The sequence below is a fragment of the Homalodisca vitripennis genome, chromosome 5, assembly GCF_021130785.1.
Source record: "Homalodisca vitripennis isolate AUS2020 chromosome 5, UT_GWSS_2.1, whole genome shotgun sequence".
Lineage (NCBI taxonomy): Eukaryota > Metazoa > Arthropoda > Insecta > Hemiptera > Cicadellidae > Homalodisca > Homalodisca vitripennis.
In genome coordinates, this window is record NC_060211.1 from 74,353,355 (window position 1) to 74,379,549 (window position 26,195).

At 30.2% G+C, this 26,195-nt stretch overlaps 1 protein-coding gene across 1 annotated transcript in view; it reads left to right on the forward strand.

Moving 5' to 3' along the window:
* Positions 1 to 25,943, forward strand: part of LOC124362372 (cell division cycle and apoptosis regulator protein 1-like) — an 83,890-nt gene extending 57,947 nt beyond the window's left edge. The window contains 5 exon segments of the mRNA XM_046816810.1: positions 17,810 to 17,945; positions 18,741 to 18,842; positions 19,162 to 19,281; positions 21,624 to 21,739; positions 25,000 to 25,943. Of these exon segments, the coding sequence (XP_046672766.1) occupies positions 17,810 to 17,945; positions 18,741 to 18,842; positions 19,162 to 19,281; positions 21,624 to 21,739; positions 25,000 to 25,773 (1,248 nt within the window). The 3' untranslated portion in view covers positions 25,774 to 25,943.
* The last annotated feature ends 252 nt before the right edge of the window (positions 25,944 to 26,195 follow it).

A 26,195-nucleotide genomic window follows, 5' to 3' on the forward strand; every position in this document is an offset into this window, starting at 1 on the left:
ATACGGCGATATCAAGTGGATGGATCCTAAAACGTATACAAAAGAAGAGTGGCAAGAAACAATTTTAGAACTCACTGTCGACGAAGATTATGGCTATATTCTCGAAGTCGATCTTGGATATCCAACAAATTTACACGAACATCACAAGGATTTACCTCTTGCTCCAGAACATTTTAAAAACAAACTTTGCACAACTCTACTGGATAAAACTGAATACGTTGTTCATTCGAGAAATTTGAAATTCTATCTGGAACAAGGAATGGTGTTAAACATGTGAATAGAGTTATCGCATTCGATCAGAAGCCTTTTATGAAAGAATACATTGATTTTAACACAAACATGAGAACCAAAGCTACACAGCGACTTTGAAAAGGACTTTTATAAGCTGATGAACAACTCAGTTTTTGGAAAATCTATGGAAAATGTGAGAAACAGATGTGATATTAAGCTTGGAAATGAAGAATTTTCAATGAAACAAGCTAAGAAAACAAATTTCAAATGCTTTAACATCTTTGACGACAAACTGTATAGCGAGTCACATGTACAAACAAAAGGTTAAATTTAACAAACCGATTTACATAGGATTTTTCAGTTCTCGACCTCTCAAAATTGCTAATGTACGAGTTTTATTACAACAAATTAAAGAATTTGATCCAGATTTGAATCTGTGTTACATGGATACAGACAGTTATTTTCTAGAATTGAAACGAGATCCTTTTAAAATTATTAAAGAAAATATAGATGACTTTTGATACAAGTGATTATCCAAAAGATCATGAATGTTTCACTACTAAAAAATAAGAAGGTAATAGGGAAATTCAAAGATGAGTTAAATAGCGAAGTTTTAGAAGAATTTTGTGGTTTAAGGTCTAAGATGTACTCGTAACAAATATCTAGATAAAAACCCAGTTAGGTGTAAAGGAATTAAGAGAAGCGTTGTAAATAAAACAATAAATATCGAAAACTTGAAGAGATGTTTGTTCGAAGATAAAGAAGAATTTAGGGAGATGACAGTCATCAAAAAGTTTATAAACATGAGTTGTACACTGTTACCATAAACAAGCTGGCACTGAACGCTAAAGATGATAAGAGAATTGTCCTAGAAAATAAGATCGATACAGTACCGTATGGCTATAAAAATGAAGCAAAATCTGATATATTAGACGAATTAAATAAACTTGGAAACTTTGATATATAAATGGAAGATGATTTAATTCACTGTCACAAGTGTAAAAAGAAAACGAAAAATATAGATTCTAAAATTGTTCAAACTCAAAACGGATTGTATAGAATTGCAGCAAAATGTTCAAAATGTAAGACAAATAAGAGTAAATTTATAAAGAATCCTTATGAAAAACAAGTAAAGAAAGAATCTAAGAATAAGGAAGAAATCGAGATTGAAGCTAGAGAAATTCATGCACCGGTACGAAAGAAGTTTTAAAAAGAGAAAAATTATAACATTAGGAATTGACGATTTATGGGCAGCAGATTTAGTTATAATGTCTAACTATTCAGATCAAAATGATGGATTTAAAGTATATGTTAAATGTTATTGATACTTTCTCAAAATATGCTTGGTCAAGAGCTATCAAAAGAAAAAACAGCAAGGATATTTCAAAAGCTTTCGAAGATATAGTAAAAGACGCGATAAAGATCAATCACAAACCGCCAAATCTACTTCATACAGATAAGGGTTTAGAGTTTAAAAATAAAGAATTTAACGAAGTTTTGAGGAAATACAACATTAAGATTTTATCATACTGAAAACGAAGAGAAATCAAGTATTGTAGAGAGATATAACAGAACTCAAAATGAGAGAATGAAAGTAATTTTTTGAGATTAATAAAAACTTTAAATGGATCGATATTCTTCAAAAAATCGTAAAAACAATTATAACGATACAGTTCACAGCACAATCAAAATGAAACCGAAAGACGTAGATAAGGATGCAGAAAAAGGGAGTTATTAGAGACCGTTTTCAAGTATGTTCCACCTGAAATTCACACACGAAAACTAAATTTAAAGTCAATGATCATGTAAGAAATTGTTAGTAAAAAACAAACATTTTCGAACAAATATAAGAACAATTGGTCAAGAGAAATCTTTGTGATTTATCAAATTAATAACATAGATCCTGTAACTTATAGTATAAAAGATTTAAATAATGAAGAAATAACCGGAAAGTTTTATGAATATGAATTGAAGAAGTCAAAAACTGTAATATAAATTTTCTATATATAAATGGCGCATCAAAAGAAATGTACAAAGTGCAAAGAATTTAAAGATTTAAATGAATTTTATAAAGATAAAAATAGGAAAGATGGAATGCATTATAATTGCAAAGATTGTGAAAGGGAATATCATAAAGAATTATATGATAAAATAGAAAAATTAACTTTGGAAGATAAAGAATGTCTTAAATGTAAAGAAACTAAAAAAAATTTCAGAGTTTAATAGTGATCACTATAGTAGAAATAAGAAAGACTCATATTGTAAAGATTGTGTAAAGAAGAATCACCATAGATTATATTATGAAGAGACTCAATGTGAATGTGGAAGAACTATAAAATGGTTTTAAATAATTATCAAAAACATTTTACAAACAAAAAATATCATAATTCAAGAGTTTAACATTTTCATCGTGTAATAATTTTTTCTATATAAATGGAGTCTCAAAAGAAATGTACAAAGTGTCAAGAAGAGAATAGAAAAGACTGTTATTGTAAGGAATTATATGATAAAATGAACAAATTAACTTTAGAAGAGAAAAAGTGTTACTTTTGTAAAGAAATTAAAAATATTTCTGAATTTAATAACTGGCAGTATAGTAAAGATAGAAAAGATGCTTTTTGCAAAGATTGTGCTAAAAAAATTTTCAGCGAAAGTTATAAAAACGAAATGCCTTGTGAATATGAAAAAAGAATTCTACAATGGTTACCTAGTTATGCTAAACATTTACAAACAAAATATAATAAATCGAGAGTTTTTAGTAAAATTTAGAAACATTTTCATCGTGTAATTTAGATATTCTATAAATCAGTCGAGATTCTGCCATATTTTGTAGTAAAATGATTTCCGTTGTATAAAATATTCAAAGATTCTTTCATTTGGTTATACAGATTGATAGAATTTGGTTCGTCATCAATGAACAAAATCTCTAATTCAGGATAATTTATTTTTAGATGTTTTAATCGGTTTGGTATTTCTCGTTTCTGAGCTCTGATAAACGTAATAAGGCCATTCCCACATGTGATTCTTCTTAATTAATTACAAAAACATGGTGTTTTTTCTTATCAAAATCTTTACATACCATATCTCTCATCATTAATTCCATTCGCAATTCTTGATTCTCTATTTTCAAGGATTTCATTTGAACCTGAAATTTGTAAACTGTTTATTTCATCTTTTAACTGCTTATTTTCGTTTTTGAGTTTGTACTCACCATATTTTCTAATGGAAGGTAATACTTCTTTCGTAACCCAATTTTTAAACAATTTCGCTTCTGGTTTATGCGATCTCAAAAATTAAAGAATAAAGTCCAGATTCATTAACGAAAACAGTGTTATTTTGGAAGTTTGAAGGTAAGCTATTTATAGCCCCCCTTATATTTAGATTAAAATAGAAGTTTTTTATCATCTTCGTCAACGTTTATTCTGATCGTTTGCATAGTATTTTCATATTCTAGAATTTTTGCTACGTCTTTAGCCTTAAACCAGATCACATTGTTTTCGTCAACAATCGTAAAGATATGTTTGTTATTGAATTTTAGTTGATTATTGAGTAGGTCTACAACTGACTCCATTTAGATAGAAAAAGAAATTTAACTAGTAATTTTTTATTTTTGAGAATAAAGGCCAGATTCATTAACGAAAAAACAGTGTTTTTTTTGAAAAGTTTGAAGGCGGGGGCGAATCACCCCTACCTTCAGAATGTATGTTTTCGAAGCTTTTTTTATATTTTTCTTTGACATGTTCTTTAATTGCTTTCTTCGTATCTTTATATTCTAACACCTCTGCAACATCTTTCGCCTTAAACCAAAATTCATTATTTTCGTCAACAAATGTTTAAAATTTCTTTATTATTGAATTTGAGTTAGATTCACAACTGACTCCATTTAGATAGAAAAAGAAATTTTAACATTTGTTGACGAAAATAAAGGCCAGATTCATTAACGAAAATAGTGTCAGGATGAAGATTTTGAAAGGGTCTATGGCATAGACTCTTGTAATTTATACATTCAAAAGTTGTTTTCCTTTCTTGAAAATTTGAAGGTAAGAACGATTCGTTCCCCCCTTGATTCATCATTCTTTCGACAATCTTAAATATATTGTTTGTTTTACTCTCATTATTTAATAAATTTCCCTCAGAGTCTTGAACAGTTAAGACGATTTTTTGAATTCTTTTCATATTTTTTCTAATTGGAATATAATCGATTTCATTCGGTTTTTCACTGATTTTTGATCCATAAGCAACATTTGGGAAAAATGTGTACAAAATTTCAGATTCTTTGTGTAAGTGTTCGGTATGATTTTCAAAACTAGGTTCAACGAGATTGCAGTGCACTTCAATTACATCAAACGGTCTAAATTTTGGCGTTTTATTTCCTAAATATACCTGATTTGGCTCAATAGTTTCTTGAACAAACCCTAACAAATCTACAATAATTGCTGAAAAACATTATTCTTACTGGTGATTTTATTTGAATTTTATTAGAGAGATAATGTTTTTTGCATTTCAAACTTTGTTTTCCGTCAAAGTTTTAAAGATTTATCTGATTGTTTTGAATGTTTTCAGATAATTTTTAAGGGAATTTTTTATTTGATCGAAAGTATAATATATCCTTTGTTTAAACCATAATATTTTGTTATGTTCTTCTCACTAAATCCTATACAATAAGGAGAACTTTCACTAATATTTATTACAAAATTGTCAGAAATAAAAACCGCTTAAAACCGATAAAATAATTTGATTCTTCCTCTAAGTGTATAGGATGTTCCAAGTTTAAAACTAATTTAGAGCTTTCTGAAGTCAACTTGAACAGCTTCATTTTCGCAAGCGTTGCTTCAAGATGAAAATCTTCTATTTAAATGGAGAAATTTTTAAAGCAAAAAGATCAGATAAAAAACTTCAAACGTTTGAAGAAAATAAGAAAGATTCAACCAATCAGATTGTTAATTGTTGGTTCAAGTGGATGTGGAAAAACAACTTTATTATTGAATTTTATCTACAATAGGTTGATTTCCTTATTCCAATTTGTATGTTTTTAGTAAATCTTTAGAACAAGACGCCTATAAAAAAATTACAAGAAAGATTTGAAAATATTGAGAAAAACTTAAACAAAAAAATATCACATTTTTATAATGCTTCCGAGGACATAGTTCCATTAAGCGAATGTAAACCGAATTCTTTAATCGTTTTTGATGATTGTATTTTTGGAAAATCAAGACGTTATTAAGGAATATTTCGTAATGTCCCGTCACAAAAATATCTCTTGTATCTATCTTTCTCAATGCTTTTCAAAGGTTGATAAACAAAGTTATAAGAAATAATCTGAATATTTTGTGTGTTTTTAAGCAAGATGATCACTATTCGAGAAAGATTTATAACAATTATGTGGGATCTGATATGAGTTTTAACCACTTTAATGAATTATGTGATAAAATTTGGAAGGAAGACTACGGATTTTTAACTATTAATCTAACTTTGAAGCCTAAAAATGGCAAATATTTGAATAAATTTTCCAATATAAACGTGTGATAACCTAGTTGTTTTCATGTTTTTACGTTCACGTTTACGTTTCGTGTTCTCGTTTTTACGTTCCACGTTCACGTTTTAAGTTTCACGTTCACGTTTTACGTTCCACGTTTCGTGTTCACGGTTCCACGTTCACGTTTTACGGTCCGTGTTCACGTTTCGTGTTCTCGTTTTCACGTTTCGTGTTCACGTTTCCACGTTCCACGTTTACGTTTCAAAATTTTCCTAAATAAATGGCGAACGTAACTTCAGAAGAAGCAAAAAAAAACTTGATCAAATAGAAAAGAAATTAATCAAAGAATTTAAAGAACAGATTCGAATTGATGAAAAAGAACAAGAATTTATTCAAAAAAATTAATCAACCTGTAAACTTCTGCAATAAAAAACGTTGAGGGCAAAATTGAAAAATGTTTTAAGTGATAATCAAAATTTGATGAATTTGGTTCCAGTTGTACGACAATTTGCTGATATTTCAATACCAGAATCTGAGTTTGAATTGCCAAAAATTACCATCTTCAACAACATTTAGACCTCGAATCATTGAAGACTCTACCATAGTTGAACCAATAAGTCCTGGAAAACAACGGATATAATAATTGGTGAAATTGGTAAAAAATTTCTTCCTAGAGCAAAGGATGATAAATTTGGTTTGTATTGGGACAGAAAAAAGAAAAGTTTTATGATTGGAAATTTGCCCGTGAATTTTGAGCATAATGATATCATTATTAATGAAAAAACATATGAAGGAACTCAAGGTTTATGGAGATTATTAACAGGCACTGATGTTCCAAAAGACGGTTTATATTCTGAAGAAGACTTGAAAAAGTATACTGAAATTTTATGGAAATCTGATTCAATTTACAAAATAATGATCCATCTACTAAGAAACCAAAGTCAAGTAAAGGTAAAAAAATATCTCAATTTGATTAAACCAATTTGGGAAAAACGAATCGAAGGATCAGGTGTGAGAAAATACAGTGATAATAAGATTGAATACAGATATATCGACGATTTGACAAAACTCGATGGAATTATTAATTATATTTATGCTCAAGAAAAGGCTGGAAAAACAACAATTTTTTGAACGAAAAGAAAGCAATTAAAGATTTTATTTCGAACAAAACTTGACGAAATGATTGAAAAACCTGATGGAATTAAATATTTAAAACGAGTTTTTGCCGGCAATAAGTTCATCTATGATTGAGGGTAGTGGACTTTTGAATGATTTTATCAACAATTTACCTTTTGAATTACACGTACCAACTTATCAGTATCTGGGGGCCCGGCACAAAACTCGAAAAAAAGACTAAAAAGAGGAGATCCTGGTATAAATAAATTAGATCAAGCTGCTATGGAACACGATATTTTTTATGCAAAACATAGAGACACAAATTCCAGACATATCGCAGATAAAGTTTTGCAAGATAAGGCAATGGATAGATTTTTATCAAAAGATGCTAGTTTAGGTGAAAGATTTGTTGCGCTTCCAACAGCTGGAGCAATGTTTTTGAAGAGAAAACTAGGAATGGGAATCGAAGAGAACTTGAAATTTTAACTATATAAATGGAGGTGAACGTAAACTTCAGCAAAAATCAGAAAGAAAAATAAAAATCCGCTTTTAAGAAGAAAATACCCGTTAGTATTCAAATTTAAAATAGATCAACTAAAAAAATGGCGAAGATAAGATATTTTTAACAAATAGACAATACAATAAACTCGAAAAACATAAGAAAAACAATAAAGGAACCAGAATAGAATTTTCTTATAATCAGTTGAAAGAACTCAAAAATGGTGGACTTTTGAAAGATTTATTAGATTTTGGAGAAAATATTCCAGTTGTTAAAAATGTTGTTCCTTATGTTCGTAAAGCTGCTCCAATCGTTAAAAAAGGATGTGATTCCTATTGTTCGAAACATTTTAAATTGGTTAGATAAAGAGTTGGAAGATGTTACAGGATCTGGATTAGATGAAAAAAACTTTGAATTACGTGAAATCAAACATTGAAAAAAAAATTTAAACCTTTAACATTCGGGGAATTGGAAGAAATCTGCAAAAAAATATTAAACATTTTAGAGGAATCTTCATGAGAGATACATTACCTGAAAAAAGTTAAGAAATTTGAATGTGGAATTGTGAATTTAGACTCGATTATGGGAAGTGGAACGCATTGGATTTGTTATTATAAAAATGATAAGAATGCATGTTATTTTGATTCGTATGGGAAGAATTGAGGACAAACCACGAGAGAATTGATTAAAATATTTGAAAAAATCAAGCGTCTACTACAATGATTCTCAGATTCAAGACTACAAAAGATCCCCCAATTTGTGGTCATTTATGTGTTTTTTTGTTTTGAATGAACTGAGTACTGGTAAAGATTTTAAAGAAGTTGTTAACAAATTATTACTTAATAAATATGGATTCACAAAAATATTTTTGACGTATTTGGAACACAAAATTATTCAAAATGTAGATAATAGTTTGAATTTTGATAGTTTGAGAAATGAGTTTGATAACAAGTTAGAAAATTTATTACAAAACCTTCCAGATTCAGATATGTTTGCTGTCGAGATTGAAGATTTTAAAGCAGAATATGATAACAAACTTGCAAATTTCATGAGTTCAAATGAAGTTGCTGATAAAATAAAAACATTGGAAAAAGAAGTTGATGATGGTGTAAAAAAAAATTATTTACCAATTTAATGTCTCATATCGAAAAAGCTGATAAAATTACTGAAGCGATCAAAGTTGAAAAGAATTATGTTAGTTTAGCTAATAAAAAAAGAATTGTCGGTGTTCGACCTGGTATTGACAAACATGATGTTGTTGTTAAAGAACAAATTTTAAAACCTCTAAAATTATCAGAAAACATCGATATTGTTGATTTACATGATCCGAATGTTAAAAATGCCTTAGATTTTAAAGGAAAAAGAATTAGCGGTGTTAGTAAAGGAATTAATCCATTTGATGTTGTTGTAATGATTCAATTAGAAAGATCCTATTAAAATGTTTAATGAACTAAAACAAAATTATGAGAATCATAAACAGCATGTTAAAGATTTTTACAACAGAAGTCTATGAAAAACTTGAAGCGAGAAGTAAAAGATCTATAGAAAATTGTGATGAAAAATTTACAAATTTTGAGGAAAATTTCAATCTATATAAAGGCGATCTTTATGGAAAAATAACAAACTTTTTGGAACATTTCGCTAAATTTCAAGAGGGTTTTAATGAAACCGATAGAAAAAAAATGGTGAAGAGTTTTTAAAAGAGTAGTTACTAATCAATCTTTACTTCATGATAAATTAATTAAACTAGAAGAAAACTTTGGCGAAATTAATGAAAAAGTTATAAAAAATAAGCAGTCTTTTTTGATACGTTTAGTTTAGATGCCACAAAAAACTTTTTGAGAATATTGATCATAAACTCGTTGAATACAACGGATTTATATCTCGATAAAGTAAATAAACTAGAAGAAAACTTTAATAAATTTAAAGAAGATGTTAATAAATCTTTTGAAAACATTGATAACAGATTTAATGGATTAGGCGGCTATGATGACTAATTTTCCTTATATAAATGGCGCTCATATATTGTGTGAGATGTAAAGAAAAAACTGCAACAAATGATATAAAAATACTATGCAAACCATCAATGGAGTTAAGAGAATTTCTGGAAAATGTGCTGAATGTAACGCAAAAAAGAGCCAATTTATAAAAACTTGATTTTGAAATTTTTTCCTAATAAATAGAGATGGCGGGACATTACAGTGCTTTCGATCTTTTTATCATGCAACACGAAAGAGATTTGAAAAAAGAACATTGGATGACATTTCTCAAAAATATGAATTATCCGAAGATATGATGAGATTATACGTAAACAAATTGAATTGGTATAACATTGCTAAATATCAAACTTTATCATCAGAGTTCATTCAAGAAAATATACATTATCAATTAAAAGATCATATGTCTGTTCTTTGTCTCTATCAACACTTGAGTATAAAGTTTTTGGATGAAAAATAAAGATACAGTTGATTGGAACAATATTATAGATAGCGGTTTACTATCCTGTGCAGATTTTATTGAAATATGTGACCGAGATCGCAAAATTTAAGGAAGAGAATCCTGAATATGAACGAAGTAGATCATTAAAAATGACTCTAATCTTTTTAATTATTTTACTAAAATTTATATCTTTTCTTATAAAAACGTACATTAGATCGATGAAAAAATGATACACGATGTTTAAAATTTCTAAATTTTCTCTTATTAAATGGCGGACTACAGAAAATATGCTAGTGATATTGAAAGGGCGGAGTTTAAAATTTCTATCCCAATTAGTAAACAACATTTGAATGAACCGAATAAAAGAACTGAGTTTAATATTGATTTTGGAGATAACTTTTGCTCGTCTAACTTCCAGTTTTATATTTCTGGAACTTTAACAAAACAAGATGGTCAAGCATATCTTGGAACTGATAATGTTAGATTAATCGATAATTTTATACCATTTTTATTTTTCTAAGATTGAAGTAAGAAAACACAATTAAATTGATAGAAGAAGTCGAAAAACTGTGGCCAATTAAGCACAATTAAAGGAACTATTTCGTATTCAAAAAGTGATGTTATTTCTCAAAACTTCTAATGGCTTTGAATCAGATTTTTAAATTTGGTGTTTTTGAAGCAGCTGGAAATTTATCTCATTTTGGATTAGGATTTTTTGAAAAATGTTACTATTCCGATCTATAAAGGAGGAATTTTATCTAAGTTTTATAAGAGCAGAAGACGATGATGTGATTCTGAAGACTGCAACTGGAAATGTTTATGCCTGTTGATGGAAAAATAACAATTACAGATTTTTTTATTAGAGTTCCAATGATTGATTATAAAACCACGAGTAAAATTAGGTTGATTGATGAAATTACAAAAAGTCAAAACATTATGTTTAATTTTCTAGATTGGCAATGTATTGAACAAAAAGGTATTTCCGGAACAACTTATTCGTTCGATATCACAAATATTTATAGAAATATCTTCAATCCCAAGTTCGTTATCATCGGTTTTCAAAACAGATAGACAGAATAATCAAGAAAAAAATCCTTCAAAGTTTGATAGTTTGGATGTAAAAAAATATCAGAGTAAAATTGAAACGGTTCTTATTATCCAGATGAATTACAAAATTTAAACATTTCCGGAGGTCTTTTCAGAATCATGTATCAGATGTATCAAGATTTTAAGAAAGTTTACTGTAATAATAAGGAAATGTATTACAATCCTAAAGAATTTTTAGCGAATAGACCTATTTATGTCATTGATACAACAAAGAGTTTGACAAATATTTCTGGTTCAAAGAACGATATAATTATCAATATGGATTTTCAAAAAAGCTGTTACAAACGCGATTTGTTATGTGGTTGTGGTTTCTGAGAAATTTTTGGCCTATGATGTGATTAAGAACGATATTAGAGAAATTCAGTAGTTAATGATGTTCATATTATTCTCTTTCATTCCCTCTAAAACTTCAAAAATATACTCTTTCGCTGATGAAAAAATCTCGATTTCTTCCGGAATAATCTTTGTAATCATAGACAAAATATCCTAAATAGTTTGAATAATAAAATAAAGTCATTTCTTTTTATCTCGGTAGTTGAAATATAAACATAAACATTTGCGCTGAAAAATTTATATCTCGGCAGAGTTAGTTCCATAATCTCCATTTATAAAAAAATCTTTTTTGTTTAAATGGAAGAGTATAATGCCAACTGTTACAAGTGTTCTAATAGAGGAGAAATTATCGATAAAAATATTTAGTTTGTAGAGATTGTAATTTAATTTATGTACGAAAGACCTAAACCTAAGAAATTTCGAAATAAACTAACACATTTGAATAATCTGCTTATGAAATTGCAATATGGAGACAAGAAGCAAACAAAATTTGTTACAGAATTTAGAAAACAGAATAAAAATTTTTACTTATCTCTTGGAACCATTGACAAAATTATTTTCCTTTTCAAAGAATACATTAGGTTTGTAGGTATCGATACACACGTTTATTATGAAAAGATATTACCTGTATTTTTTTCATTATCTGGATGTTGAATTTGTCTACGATTTTAAGCCTGAAATCTTTGATGATTTTATAGTACATTTGGAGAAATTAAACGAAGAACCTCGTGAAAAGAATGCGGTTTTTTACTCACATTCTCCCCGACTTCTCGAGTGATTGTTAGCAAATTTCATTTTTTTTTCCGTCTTTGAATTTTTTCTATTTAAATGGAGTTCTTGAAAGAGTTAAATGATATTGGAGAATGTAAGTTTTAAAGAGTATAAGAAGTTAAATGAATTGGAAGAAAGGAAGAAACATAGAATCTTGAATTTGGAGAAAATGAAAGATAAATTCGGGTTTACAATTAATTGCCGAGTTGGAAGATTGTAAAGTACACTTGCCGAACAGATTTTTGACTGTTTTTGGATGAGAAAAAAGATTAAAGAATTAAACAAAAATGAAAAATTACACTTGATTGTTACTGGAAAGAAGACTATAAAAGATAAAGAAATTATAACAATTAACTTTGTAGAATAGTCTTAACTCTAAAACTTGCAGTCCCTCCCCACGTCATAGTACTGTTTTGATAACCATAGTTGGTGTCTTTCTTCATAGGAATCACATGGAATATTATCTACAGTAATACCTTTTGTTTCACACAAAATGTGGCTATATTCTATAAGAAAAATTCTATAATGCTCTTTAATGAATTGTGTTGATAAATCTTGATACTCACAAAAATTCCTTAAGAAATTCATCAATTAAGTCTTGATTATCTTGAAAGAACGTATAATATGGGAAAAAATGTCATAAAAAAAACGATGAAAACTCTCTGTTTGTTTATTTTTTACTTTCTTTTCAATATCTTTCGTAATTATATTAAATATGTAATCCCTTACTTTTTTAGTTTTTTGCCGATAGTAAAAACACTCCATTAGACGTTTTTTTCTGCAAAAGACTTTACAAGTTCTTTGAATTCTGTATCATTTAAGGAAAGTATCAACTGTTCTTTAAAATGTTTTGGTAATTCGTTGAACTCGTTAAAATTGTCTTTCTTTGTAAGTTTTTGAAATGCTAGAAACTGAAGAGAGCTTGGTGAGTTCATGTTGTTTATTTAGTAGAAAAGTTTTTTATTAAAGTACAGTATGTTTTTAGTAAAAATGTTTTAAATTGATTAAATTTTATTAAGATAAATCCTTTATTGTAGCAGATTTGACAATATTTTACAAAGCACAGCTTAAGAAAGTAGAAGCAAACAGCTGTAGATTTGGTTAATTTTTCATTCCACAGAGTAGATAGTAATGTACCGATCGCTATTGGAGACGAACGACTGTAGATTCGGTTAATTTTTCATTGAGATTTTGCTGTGTTATTTCTCAGCTTCCTTTATGGTACATTGAACAGTATTTTACATTGCTTTTCGGTTGGCTCCGAAAGTGCGCCAGGAACCCCATATTACTATCTACTTATGTATATTATGTATATATAACATTAATATAAAATACACATGATTTATATTTATATACGTGTATAGAAAAAAAATGTAAAATGAAAATAAATATGTACACAGCTTAGTATTGAAAACATAGAAATTTTCTATAATACTAGTGTGACTTCTGGCATTGTTTTGACTGAACAAGTAATTCAATGTCAGGATTAAAATTAGATATTTTGAGGTGTAAATCACTTTCAACGTCCACCAGTCTGTTTCTATACTTATTCTTGATGTGAACCAAAGTTGAAAAGGCACGCTCACAAAGATATGTTGTCGAAAAAACCATTAGGAATCTCATTGCCTTTTCATACAAAACTGGATAGCTTTGCTTAGCATTCAGCCAAAATGAGGTCAAACCTTTCTTCTTGAACATGGTTTTCATGGTGGAATCACAGGACAACTCAATTAAAGCATCTTCCTGAAAGAAGAAAAAATATATTTTTTAATAGAAGGTAATTTTGCAACACTTAAAAACTGAAGCTTGTAGGTCAACCAATTGTCACCTATTTCTGAAAGAGTAAATTTTTTCCCACAAGAACAAAAATAGCCACCATTGAAAATTCAGAAAAATATTGATATAGTGTGATACTTAATGACAATTAAAAAAATTATAATCGGCATTTAAAAATTCTGAATAAAAATAAAATTTAAGCAAAAAGTTTATGTAAAAATGTGTACATACCTCAAATGCTGCTAAGTTGACGTTCTTTAAATTATCCTTGTCGAATGGATTTTGTATCCACTTATTAGTAGCTGCTATTGGTGGAAAGTATTGCCTCAGTTCGGATGACAAGCCTTGTAAGTGTTCAATTATAATTTCTGAGGTTACTGAATCGACTGTCAGCTCATGGAAATCCACAAATTCGTTCATCAATGGGAATGCATCAAATTTATTTGCTTGTACCTTTTTATGCCATCTATCAATTTTCTTAATAGTAGCATCCACTTTATCTTGAACAAAGAATCGATGTACATCTTCTCCTTGTAATGTAAGATTAAGGATGTTTAGAGAGCTAAAAATGTCAGCTAGGTATGACAGTTTTATCAGCCAAGTCTCATCATTGAGGCAATCGCAAAGAAAACGTTTGGCCTTTTCTTTGCCATCGTGTTCAATTTGAACCAAAAACAATCTAACTTCGTCTCGAAGTTTGAACAATCTGGAAAGCACCTTTCCCCGTGACAACCAACGCACTTCACAATGTAGAAGTAACTGCTTATGGTCGCTTCCCATTTCATCACACATTACAGCGAACATCCGAGAGTTTTTTGATTGTGCTTTTATTAAGTTCACAATTTTTACGGCGTCATCAAGAGTGCTTTTGAGGTCTGGATTCATTCCCTTAACCGCCAAAGCGGAGCTATGGATGCTGCAGTGGGTCCATTCAACTAACGGAGCTACTTCCTTGACTTTACATACTAGGCCCGTATATTTTCCCGACATAGCACAAGCTCCATCGGTTGTAAGCCCGACACATTTCGACCAATTAATTCCATGTTCGCGAATAAAACTATCCAAGGAGTTGAAAATGTCTTGGCCAGTTGTACTGGTCTTTAGTGAGTGGCAAAATAAAAATGTCTTCTTCAACTGATCCATTGAGATTAAACCTTACAAAACATAACAAATTAGCATTGTCAGCAATATCTGTACTTTCGTCTAATTGTAAAGAATAAAAGTCACTTTCTTTCACAGCAGATATTAAAATCTCCTTTACGTTAGCAGACATTTCCTCAATTCTACGTTTCACTGTAGTGTTGGATAGGGGTATTTGACCTATCTGTTGACCTGATTTTTCATCAAGCAGAAGTGACGAAATTATTTTTGCTCCAGGCAAAATAAGGTTCTTGCCTGCTGTGTGCGGAGCGCCATTTTTTGCTATTAGCAAAGACAGCTGGTAAGAGGCCATAGTAATTTTTTTATTGCCTTGCCCAGATGACACATTCTCTATATTTGACCGAGTCGAAATAAGTTCTTTTTTCTTACTTTGAAAAAACATCAAAGGTTTATTCAAGCATTCTGGATGTTTTGTTGAAATGTGCCTCTGAAGTTTTGAAGGCTTCATACTTTCGTTAGCCAAGGTTTCGAAACAAAGTACGCATTGGGGTAAAGGTTCTTCTTCCGTACCTATGAACGTAAATCCATAATGAAGGTATTCAGGACAATATTTTCGAAACATTTTTTTCCCTTTCTTAACATTTGAAAATACTTGAGGCACTATAACGTCATTGCTAGTAGACGGACGATTAAGCTCACCTTCATCAGTAGATTCCAGTTTTCTCTTAACACAAAATTCAGTTTTCAGCCAATTCTCCATCGTAAATAGATGTAACAGTCACTACTTTAAAAAAAAAAAAACAAAGCTAGAACGAGTATCACGCCACTGACGTCTGTTCTTACTCTGGCAAATACCAGAGCCAGACTGACTAATGGAGCGAGACTGTGCGAGTGAGAGAGCGTGCGAGTGAAGTCTGGTGGAAGAAAAACGGTCGGACTGGCGGCACAGCCGCGGCGCGCCGTTGCCAGATTGTGCACGGTCACTACGCTACTCAGCTACTGTAAGAGTGACAGTCACGCCGCGACCCACCTTAAATCCGCCCGCGACCCACCGTTTGGGAAACTCTGCTTTAGCCCCATAAGAGTTTTTGAGTGGCATAAAATGTTTAAGGAAAGCCAGAGCTCGTCAAAAACAATCACTGCATTATACTGATGCTTAGGTGGCCAAATTGAAAACAGTTTTGGACTCTGACAGTGTTTTAACCATCCTCATTATTATTGAGGAGACCGGCCTTTCAGTCGGAACCGTCCATACCATTGTAACAGGGGATCATGCAATGAGAAAAGTTTGCGTGAAGCTGGTGCCGAATGTCTTAAGCAAAGAACAAAAACTATCACAGGGGGAAATATCTCCAGAAATTTTTGACTGCATCCAGGAAGTTAAAAATTTTCTTGACAATGGTATTAACGGTGATGAATCTTGGGTGTTCCAGTAAGATCCAGAAACAAAACGTCAAAATTCAGAATGGCACACAGGGGTCTGCGCATTCAAAAAAAGCTTGGATATCAAAACCATGCTGATTGTTTTTTCGACCGATGTAGCATTGTTTACAAGGAGTTTGTGCCTGCTGAAACGACCGTAAATACTGCATTTTACAACAAGTATTGGACAGGCCTGTAAAATCACGTAACATGTGCGACCAGCCATTGCAAAGAATTGGGAACTTCTCTTTGACAATGCGCTCAAAGGACATTGCTTCGACTCCATCGATGTGTTTCAAGAGGTTCTCAACGCGGAAACTAACATCCAGCAGGCATTTGACGAGTAGCAGATGTGCCGAACTTAGTTTATCGATGTAGGAGGAATGTATTTGAAGATTATTAAGTAATTGTAATGATACCTGCAATCAATTTTGAGTTTTGGAAACAGTCCGGAAATATATATATATATATATATATATATATATATGATTCAATGTTTATTGCAAGTACTTTTTGTGATTAAATGTTTATTGAAATTATATATATATATATATATATATATATATATATATATATATATATAGATGAAAATCCATGAAAATCTCTCTCTTGCTTTTTTTCATTTTATTCCTAACAAATTTATTTAAAATGTGTAATATATGAAATTTTTATGGCATTATTTCACATGGAATTACAACAAATCTTTAAAAAATACTGTATATACTAAAGTTAGGTTCAAACTTAATTTTTATAAAAAAAATTTAAAAAATCTAAACAATTAATGGTTCATATTTTGTGCTGCAGTTAAGGTGTAAACAACATAATAGCCTGAGAGGTATCATAGTTTAACACATTGACTGTGACATGTTTAACTAGCCACAATCCTGAGGTAAAGTTCTACATGTCTTGTACCATAGTAAATGTACCAAGATAAATAAATCAAAGTGGTTTAATAAATTTAATTTAGGAAATGCAAATTTTGAAAATGTTTTGAGAATCAAAATTTTGAAAGTGGAAATACAAACATTGATACATTTTATTTATAAAACGTTTTCATTTAGTGCTGCATCATTTTGTATAATAGTTAATTTATGTGCTAGAATATGTTTAAAATAAACAGTTGTTAATGATTCTTTGTTGTAAATGTATTTTTATATTTTTTTTTGTATAACAGAATCATTATACATGTACTGTAATAATAACATGATTATAGATAATGGCACAATCTGGTTAGATAATGTGTTTAAAGTTAGTTATATCATTAAAGGAAGAAACACAGGAATGCTAACATCTGCCATTTTTAAGAGTAACAAAAATAGTTACTCAAATGGTTAAACAATAGTTTTTGAAGGAAAAAAGTGTTTTAAGTTATTTTTGTTACAATTAAAGAATATAAAAATCCTGTTATCCTTTCAAATGACATAAAGAAATAAATGTAAACAAAGAAGCATAATAATATTACTTTTAAGATTTTCTTGGTATCCAGAATTGTTTGATCTTTATACAATAGTATTTTTATATCTTTTTAATATCTTCAGATCAAGAAACTAGTCCAGAAAGTCATATCCAGGGACTCGTTACACTACAGGAAACTTACAGATAAGCCTAAGGATGATCCTACTGCAAAACAAAATGGAGCCCAGACAACTGAGGATCTCATGACTTTAGCTCTTGGTAAGTCAATAACGTGATCATATATGGAAAATAGAACTACTTTACTTATAATATTTTAGAGTTTTTATGAAATAAGAAGAGCAGGCTTACCTTTACACCAGATTTGAAGGATAATCCTCTTCACTATTTAATTCTCTTTAACATGGGACATTTACTGCTTACGGACGTTTGTCGACCACATAGAGATTCAATTTGAAGTAGTCAGTGTTAAAGTGTTTTATATTTTGTAACTGTAAAGTTTTAAATTTAATTTGTCTTTAAAAATACAAATATTTTTTTGAACTGTAGGAGTATTGGTCTAAAAATATTAACAAATGAGTTTTTTACGAGTGGACATTCTGATCTTAATGTGGCTTTCGCAAAGGGTTAATAAAGGTTAAATGGATGGAGTTAGATCAAATACTGTAGTCAAAATTAAATTTCTCCTATCAATAAAAAAGCACTTTTCTCTTAATTTGGAGTGTTTTTAGCATTAATACAAATAATGTAATAATTTCTTTTAAGTTTACATTCTGTTTTTATTTTGAAACACAGAGTAAACTAGGCATTTAAATTGTTTTGAGAGGAATTCTTAAACATACGTTTTACACTGGTTTTTAGTGAGTTTAAATAATATTATATTATGAGCTTATAAGAAAATCAAAGAACAAAGTTGGGCTGATGTTAATTACAACCAAGCCTGCTATCTCTTATCAACTCTGTAATCTTATGTATTCTCTAATATAGAACTTTGTACTGTAAATAAGTTAAAACATATGTTCTCTTAGGTACTGAATATTCCTGTAAATGTTCCAGGCAACAAGCGTCTGTTCCCCATCTTTGAAGAAGCTGCTACTCCCAGCAAACGTAGCAAGAAAGGCTCTGACAAGAAAGCTGAAACCCCAGATCTTCCAAGTGGTTAGTTTATTTATATTCTGTCTTGCCAAAAATTCTCTATTATCAGTCAAATATTACAAGTCAAAATCTAACTGAAAAGCTGTTAAAAAAATTTAAGCTAATGTCAGTCAGTAATTTTCACAAATAATAGTGAAATAATCGGTTAACCTACGTTACTCTTTTTGTAACATTGTGCCAGTAGAGTAGCTGATGTTTAAAAATTATAAATTAATTGTTTGAACTTCCATAAATCATGTTAGCATACTCCAAAAGCAATTAATTGCAACAATCGAAGAAGAGTTTTAATTAGTGCTTAGTTAATTTATTTGTAATTTTGTAGGTTTTGTGATGTTCAATGGATCATTGCTGGATATTAATAAGCTACAATCACAGTTTAAACGCAGTGAGGAGACTCGTGTTAAGACTGAAAAATTGCTGGAGAAGCTTCGATCTGACAATGGTAAGTCTAAACATGTAAAACATTGTCGTAATAGTTAAACAGAAAAGCAAGAATGTACTGCATGAGGCAAGGGATGTCAGTTAAATATAATTATGAGAGAGAGCAAGTTTTTGGTGAAAATAGTGATGCGTCAAAGCTGAATTCGATTGTCCTTCTAAAAGATTCAGAAAATCAAAACTTTTGAAATTTGCTGTATCATTAATTGGACAGAAGTCATTTACATAGGTGATAATATTTTTGTCACTTCTATTGTAAGTTAACCAAGTCAGTTAAATTTTTGTTTGCATTATTTATTAACTAAAGATGTCTCTCCTCTTTGAGGCCGAAATATTTCAAGAATTTAACTGTGCAAATAATGTTTTGTCACGATGTGAATTGGAAAATTTAGATGATAGTTAAATCTGCTACTGTTTAAATAGTTTTTAATCATAAATCAGATATTAATTACAGTTTATTTTGTAAAAGGGGTTTATTCATTAGTGTTATTTTACACGTGTTTGTATGTAGTTTATGTAGACTTTTTGTTGTAAAAGCTCAATATAATGCTTTTATTTGGGAGGTTACAAACAAAATTATGGTAGATAAACTGTAATGTTTATAGTTTTATTGCTGAGGATAGTGCAATATAGAAATCAATTGTGAACTTTAACCATTTGCTCTCGGATGATAAACAGGACTGGCCGCATGAGTTTTGTTGTGTGCTTGGCCCTTATCCTGGCACATCAGTTCCACCAGCTTGGAATTAATGTCACTACACTGTGCATTATAATCATAGGGGATTTATTGCAAAAATAATATCAACAAAGAGATTTAGCTAAATTTAGTTGAGTTGGTTGATTTACTATGAAAGAGACAAACATAACAGTTACTATCCCACAATATATGTTTATTAGTTAGCTATCCAATTTGACTATTCTGTAAACATGTCCATATTTGTTATCGAGCGATTGAAAGTTTTATGCAACAATTTATCTTGAAACACACAAGATATTTTTAATAATTACCTTTCCGTAGGTTATTTCACTACCTAAAACAGTTTCCAAATTTACTCAGTATAACACTGTGATAAAGGTCTAAAATTAGCTACTTAATATAAAACTAGGAGAGGTATTCCTTGAAAACTATGAAAACGTGAAAAGTGAAACGAAAGACTTGGATAAGTTGTAATTAACAATTTAATTAGTTTCTCAGCCAAAATATAAATTACAGATTAATTGGTTCAGATACAGTTTAACAAAGAATTGAATTTGCTATAATAAAGCAATGTAAATTAAATTAATTATAAATATTATCCTCTTCTTAATAGTTTTGTTTCTTCTACTATATAACAAACTTAAGTACAGCTCATGTTTAGTTGAAGAATAATAGTAGAAAATTCACAATATATGGTATATAAGATATTAACAATTTATAATTGTTTTTCGTACTGAATTAATACTAACAAGAAACATACCTTAAAATTTACACCAGACAACAATTACTATTTAATTTGGCAACAATATTAAAATGTAGTGTTTATTTGAGTTTTATGTTATATTGAGTAACCTTAAAGAAGCAAATGTTTAGAAAAGGTTCAATAATTATGTAGAATAAATAAGAAAGAAAGGATGGACAATATTATACAATATTGTTTTAAATCACAAATTTCTGCTGTTATATTAATATGATCATTAATGTATTAAAGATTATGTATGCAATTTAAATTTGTTAAGTTTAATTTTGTGAAGAAAATGAAATTTATATCTACTTGCTAAACTCATCATTTTAAATATACTTAGTAAAAATTCACTAATTACATAATTATGACTAAATAGAGCTTACATAGTATTGATGATAATTATAAATATACAAATTTTTGCACTCTTGAATCACATCGCACTAAACTGTTTGAGCCAACAACACAACTGTTTAAGCCCCTTTACTTCTGACATGTACTATTTGAAGAAATTCCAGTAGTATGACCTTTTCCACATCATCCAGTATCATCATGTAGACTCCTTGACCACCAGAACCAACATAATATGATTGGTGATTGTAATAAAAGATGGAGAAATTCCAATAATAATGGTTTGTAAAATCATGCACATGGTGGTTAATGTGCAAGAAAATAAAGAGTGTGCAAAACTTGACATTCTAGGGTTGAAGATTATTTGAGGACTATCGGAAGTGTATGATCAGAAGATTAGTTAGCATAATATGAGATAGCGGATGTTTGTTTATAGTCAGTGGGAATGGTTTGTTCATGAAGAGATGGTGATATGAATTAAAGGAATGTGTAACAGTCAAGAATGTCTTTGTTGGTTTCCATAGGTTGTTATTCTAACCAAAACACTTGTTTTCAGCAAATCTGAAGGAGACAACCAACCGAAATGTGGCCACAATCAAGAAACTTAGTTCTGAACTGAAGGATTTCAAAGAAAGACTCACAAATACGAACTCTGAATTGTGCACTATGGATGTAAGTTCAAAATTCTGTATAAGTTTTGTTCTTTGTACTGAAAGTAAACTTTGTACTGAGCATTGTGAGCATTAAAGATATATTTAAAACCACAACTTAATATAAAAGTAATATCTCTCTGTCTAAATTTGTAACTGTTTCAATTAACTTGGAATTATTAAAACAGTCAAATATCAAATTAGACAAGTTTTCTTATGTGTATTTATATACTGTACAACATCATCAAGCGATCACATGAATAAACAATGTGAGATAAAAGTATGGATACACTCTGTTTAGTTTTTGATGGATAAAGATGCAGGGATGGATCTCGGGACACCTTTCTAGGAAATAGAAGTGAACTTTGTAGTCACTGTTACAACTTTGCCCATTTCCCTAAAATGGGAACTTTTTGCGACTACAAATTTTTAAATTTCAGAACACAAAGTGTATAACAACGTCATCAGTTAAAGGATAAAAATAATCCACATTAGCCTATAATTATTAAGTACAAATACATTTTCGTACATTCAAGAGTAAAGTTTTTGTCATTTTACAAGACATTGTCAAAACAGTGAATATTTTTGTTTAACACATTCGAGTCTACGCTCGAGCCAGACGCGAGCGCCATTGTTTAAACCCCCGGCCGGCGCTCGAGCGTGACTCGAGCACAGCTTTGCCGATTGATATACGGAGTTGCTCGAGTGATATTCGAGTGCCGTCTGCTGCATTAGAAAGCCAGCTTTGATGGTTAGTTCAGGAAAATTCCGCTAGGCGCTACTACGTCATACCCGCTTGAGGCTTTTGTTTATCCACTGACGTGGCCTGGCGCGTCGTCAGTCTGTCTACGACAACAATAATTTTTTTAGCATTTGAAATTTTTTTTGGCAATTAAAATAATTATTTGTAAATATGTATATAGTAAATGCCTTTAAAAAAATTGAAATTACTTGTTTTATTTATTCAAAAGTTAGTTTTCAAGTAACACAAGACATGCGGGAGTTTTTATTTTTCTTCAAAAAATGTAAGTTTTGAAATTTTTTTAAAAATTAATTACATTTTATAGGAATACAGTTTTACATACCATTTTAAAGAGGAAAGATAGAACTTTTAAGAAAATATAATATCTTATACATAATATTTAACATTTTTCTAAAAACAAAATGTGAAAACCAATTAATTTATGCAGACCAGGTTATAAAAACAGCAAATAGCGAGCCAGACTCCAATGTGTTAATAGGCCTAGGCCTAATTTCAAATTACAGTTTAGTGGTCCAGGTGTAAAGTTAACTAAAAATTTATAAAATACAGTGATGTATTTATAAATATACCTATATCAATTGAAAGGTCTTGATAAAGGAATAATGGTATAAACTAGATCTTTCTATCTCAACCCAGTGTAAAACGGAAGCTCATTGAAATTAATTAAGTTAAAAGCGTGGACAAAGATAGAAAAATGAAACTCGGGACACCCCTCTAAGAAACAAAAATGAACTGTTTTCCCAAAATTGGCTTTTTGGGGGAGAATTAAAAATTTTTAAATGTAAAGTTACAGTAGTACTAGTAATTACAATTACGTTAAACAATAAAACGGCTGAAACTTACTAAATTGTGTTTTTTATACTAGAAGTTCAAACTGCTGCCCCAGGACAGTTTGACAATGTCCAAGTAACTTGAAGTGTATTTATGGATTTACGTGGGATCTTTTGAATTTTTGATGCTATTCTGTCCCTGAGTTAGACATTGTTTTTAATGTGACCCCACACAAAGAAGTTAAGTGGAGATAGATCTGGCAATCTTAGTGGCCACTCTATATTTTCTCTTCTGCCTATTCAGTGATTTGGAAAAATATTGTTTAAATACTCGCGGACACGCAGGCCATAGTGTGGAGGTGCTCCATCCTGCTGGAACCAAACTTCATTACAGTTGTTGGTTGCTACTTGGATAGGTGGATAAACCTGATTTTGTAACATTTCCTGGTATACCTCAGAATTAAGGTTTCCATCAATAAAAAAGAGCCCAACAAATTGCTCCATCACAATGTTAAGCCAAACATTTAATTTTACAGGGTGCTGGATATTTTGCTCTCTCATTCAGTGAGGGTTAATATCAGCCCAATAACGAGCATTGTGTCTGTTAACTTTACCATTTAACATGAAAGTTGCTTTATCTGAGAAAGCAATTTTGTTTTCTGTAATTGTACTACTATCAATGTTCTGCATTATTATTCACAACAATCACTGACGATCAAAATCGCCCTCGCTTAGCTCATGAACTAAACGAATTTTGTATGCTTTATAACCACTGTCATGTAAAACTTTACAAACTGATGTTTGAGACATACCTAATATTTGAGAAACATTTCTTGTGGAGGCATGAAGATATTCTACAACAGACTGTAAAACATCAAGTGACAATCTTTCATTTTATCTGATTTTGGTCGGCTAGGTTTGGAACAGTCTTTAACGCTGCATGTTTCCTGGAAATGTTGGATTGTGTTTTGAACTCCTGATATAGATACAGGGTTTTGATTGGGATAAGTGTCATTTAGTAAATTCCTTACTTAATCATAAGATCTCACTCGGTTTCCGTAGCCTCGCATCATCATTATCATTAAACATTCCATTTCAATGTAAAATATCACAAAAACACGTCTTAACTTTGTTCCCATCATAAACTGAACATGACACTGGACTTCCTCAAAACTGATAAGAGAATGGAGACCTTCCTTGCAGTAGGAAATAACTGTAAAACAGGTTTGATTTTATAAGGAAAGTGGTAATCTATTGAAGTTATTTACCTACTTAATGTGGATGTTCATGTTTTGCCTCAATTAATTTCAATGAGTTGCAATTTTTACTGTGTTGAGACAGAAAGCTCTGTATTCTTAATTTGTATTTATATTTATAAAACTGATACTGTTTGGTCATATTTTCAGTACATAATAACAAAAAGAGATGAAAAACCCTTAATATCAGGGCTGCTATTTAAATTGTAACAAAAACACCCTGATATAGGTTTCAGTTGCAATTTCAAGAACAATAATTTTATAGTTGTAAAACAAACAGTTTTAAACTTTTATTTTTGTGATATTTTATTCTTAGTAGATAACGTTTTTCATTAACCATATACAAACTGTAGTAACACATGTAAATGTGGTTGGTTCAAATTTAGTTGTTTTACTTTCAACAAGAGCATGGAATTTATTAATTTTATAAGGAAGTTTAGTTATAAATATTTTAAAAGACATATAATATTATAGTGTTGAATTTCTTTTACAGAGTAAAACCAAGTTATACTTCGCAGCAATGAGTGAAATTTATGAAAAGCTGGGTCCGATTCTTGCTCAAAAACCAGTCGTTAAAGAGGAAATCATTGAAGATGTCGAAATGGAGGATGCTATGGAAAATGCAAATGCTGAAAATAAGCAAGCAGCAAAATTGGAAATGAAAAAGGAGGTTTTTGAAAAAAGTACCCGTAAGGTAGAAAAGGATGTAGAAACTAAATTATTACCTCAAGAAAACACAAACAATTCAAATGTTGAGGCACAGAAACTAGAAAGTAAAACTGAAGTAAATCATAAGAAAGAAAATGTGGTTACAGAGAAAACTGAAACTGATTTAGTTAAAGAAAATACAAATGTAAAAGAATCTAACCAGGAAGACAAGAACAAAAAACCTGTAGATGGGGAAACTGAAGAAAAACCAAATCAACCTGAGTCAAAAGCTGAAGTTGCTGTAGAAAACCCACCTTCTACTCCAGAACCGAAAATAGAGACAAAAGTAACAGCACAGCCTAGTAGATCTTCTCCTAGACAATTAGGTATGAAAGCAGAGAGCCAGACAACAGTTGCATCTCCAAATGAATCATCTCAGACGGGCAAAGAGTTTTCATCTGATTCCAAAGAACAACCTGCAGAAACCAAAGTAGATGAAAAATGTTCATCAGGAACAACAGTAGAACCTAAACTAGAAGAAAAGCCATCTCCATCGGTACGGAATACAAGGTCTCGAGAAATTAAGGTGGAAGATAAGAAAACGCCAGTTAAAAAGTAATGCTGTGTTTAGAAAATGTTATCATAAATATGTGTACTAATTTAATTTTAATAGGACATGTTAGAAAGATTGGACATTTATTTCTATGATTAAGGAATGACGAGTTATATTTAGTAAACTTATGTGTTATAAGTTATTTTGTATTAAATGCTGGTAAAAAAACCTAAAAACTTATGTTCTTCCTTGTGATCAACCTATTGTAAAAGTGGAAAACTCAATACATTTTTATTTTCAACTTCTAAAACTAAACATCAATTTGTTTGTGCAAAAGTAACTTTTACATTTTGAAATTTTACCTTCATTTCTTCAAAAATTATTTAAAAATTCAGGTACTATAACAACTAGACGCTTTATAATAGTGCAGACAAGAGACTCATATTTTAGTAACGTTTTCTTAAGGGGGAATCTGTATTGTGTAGTAT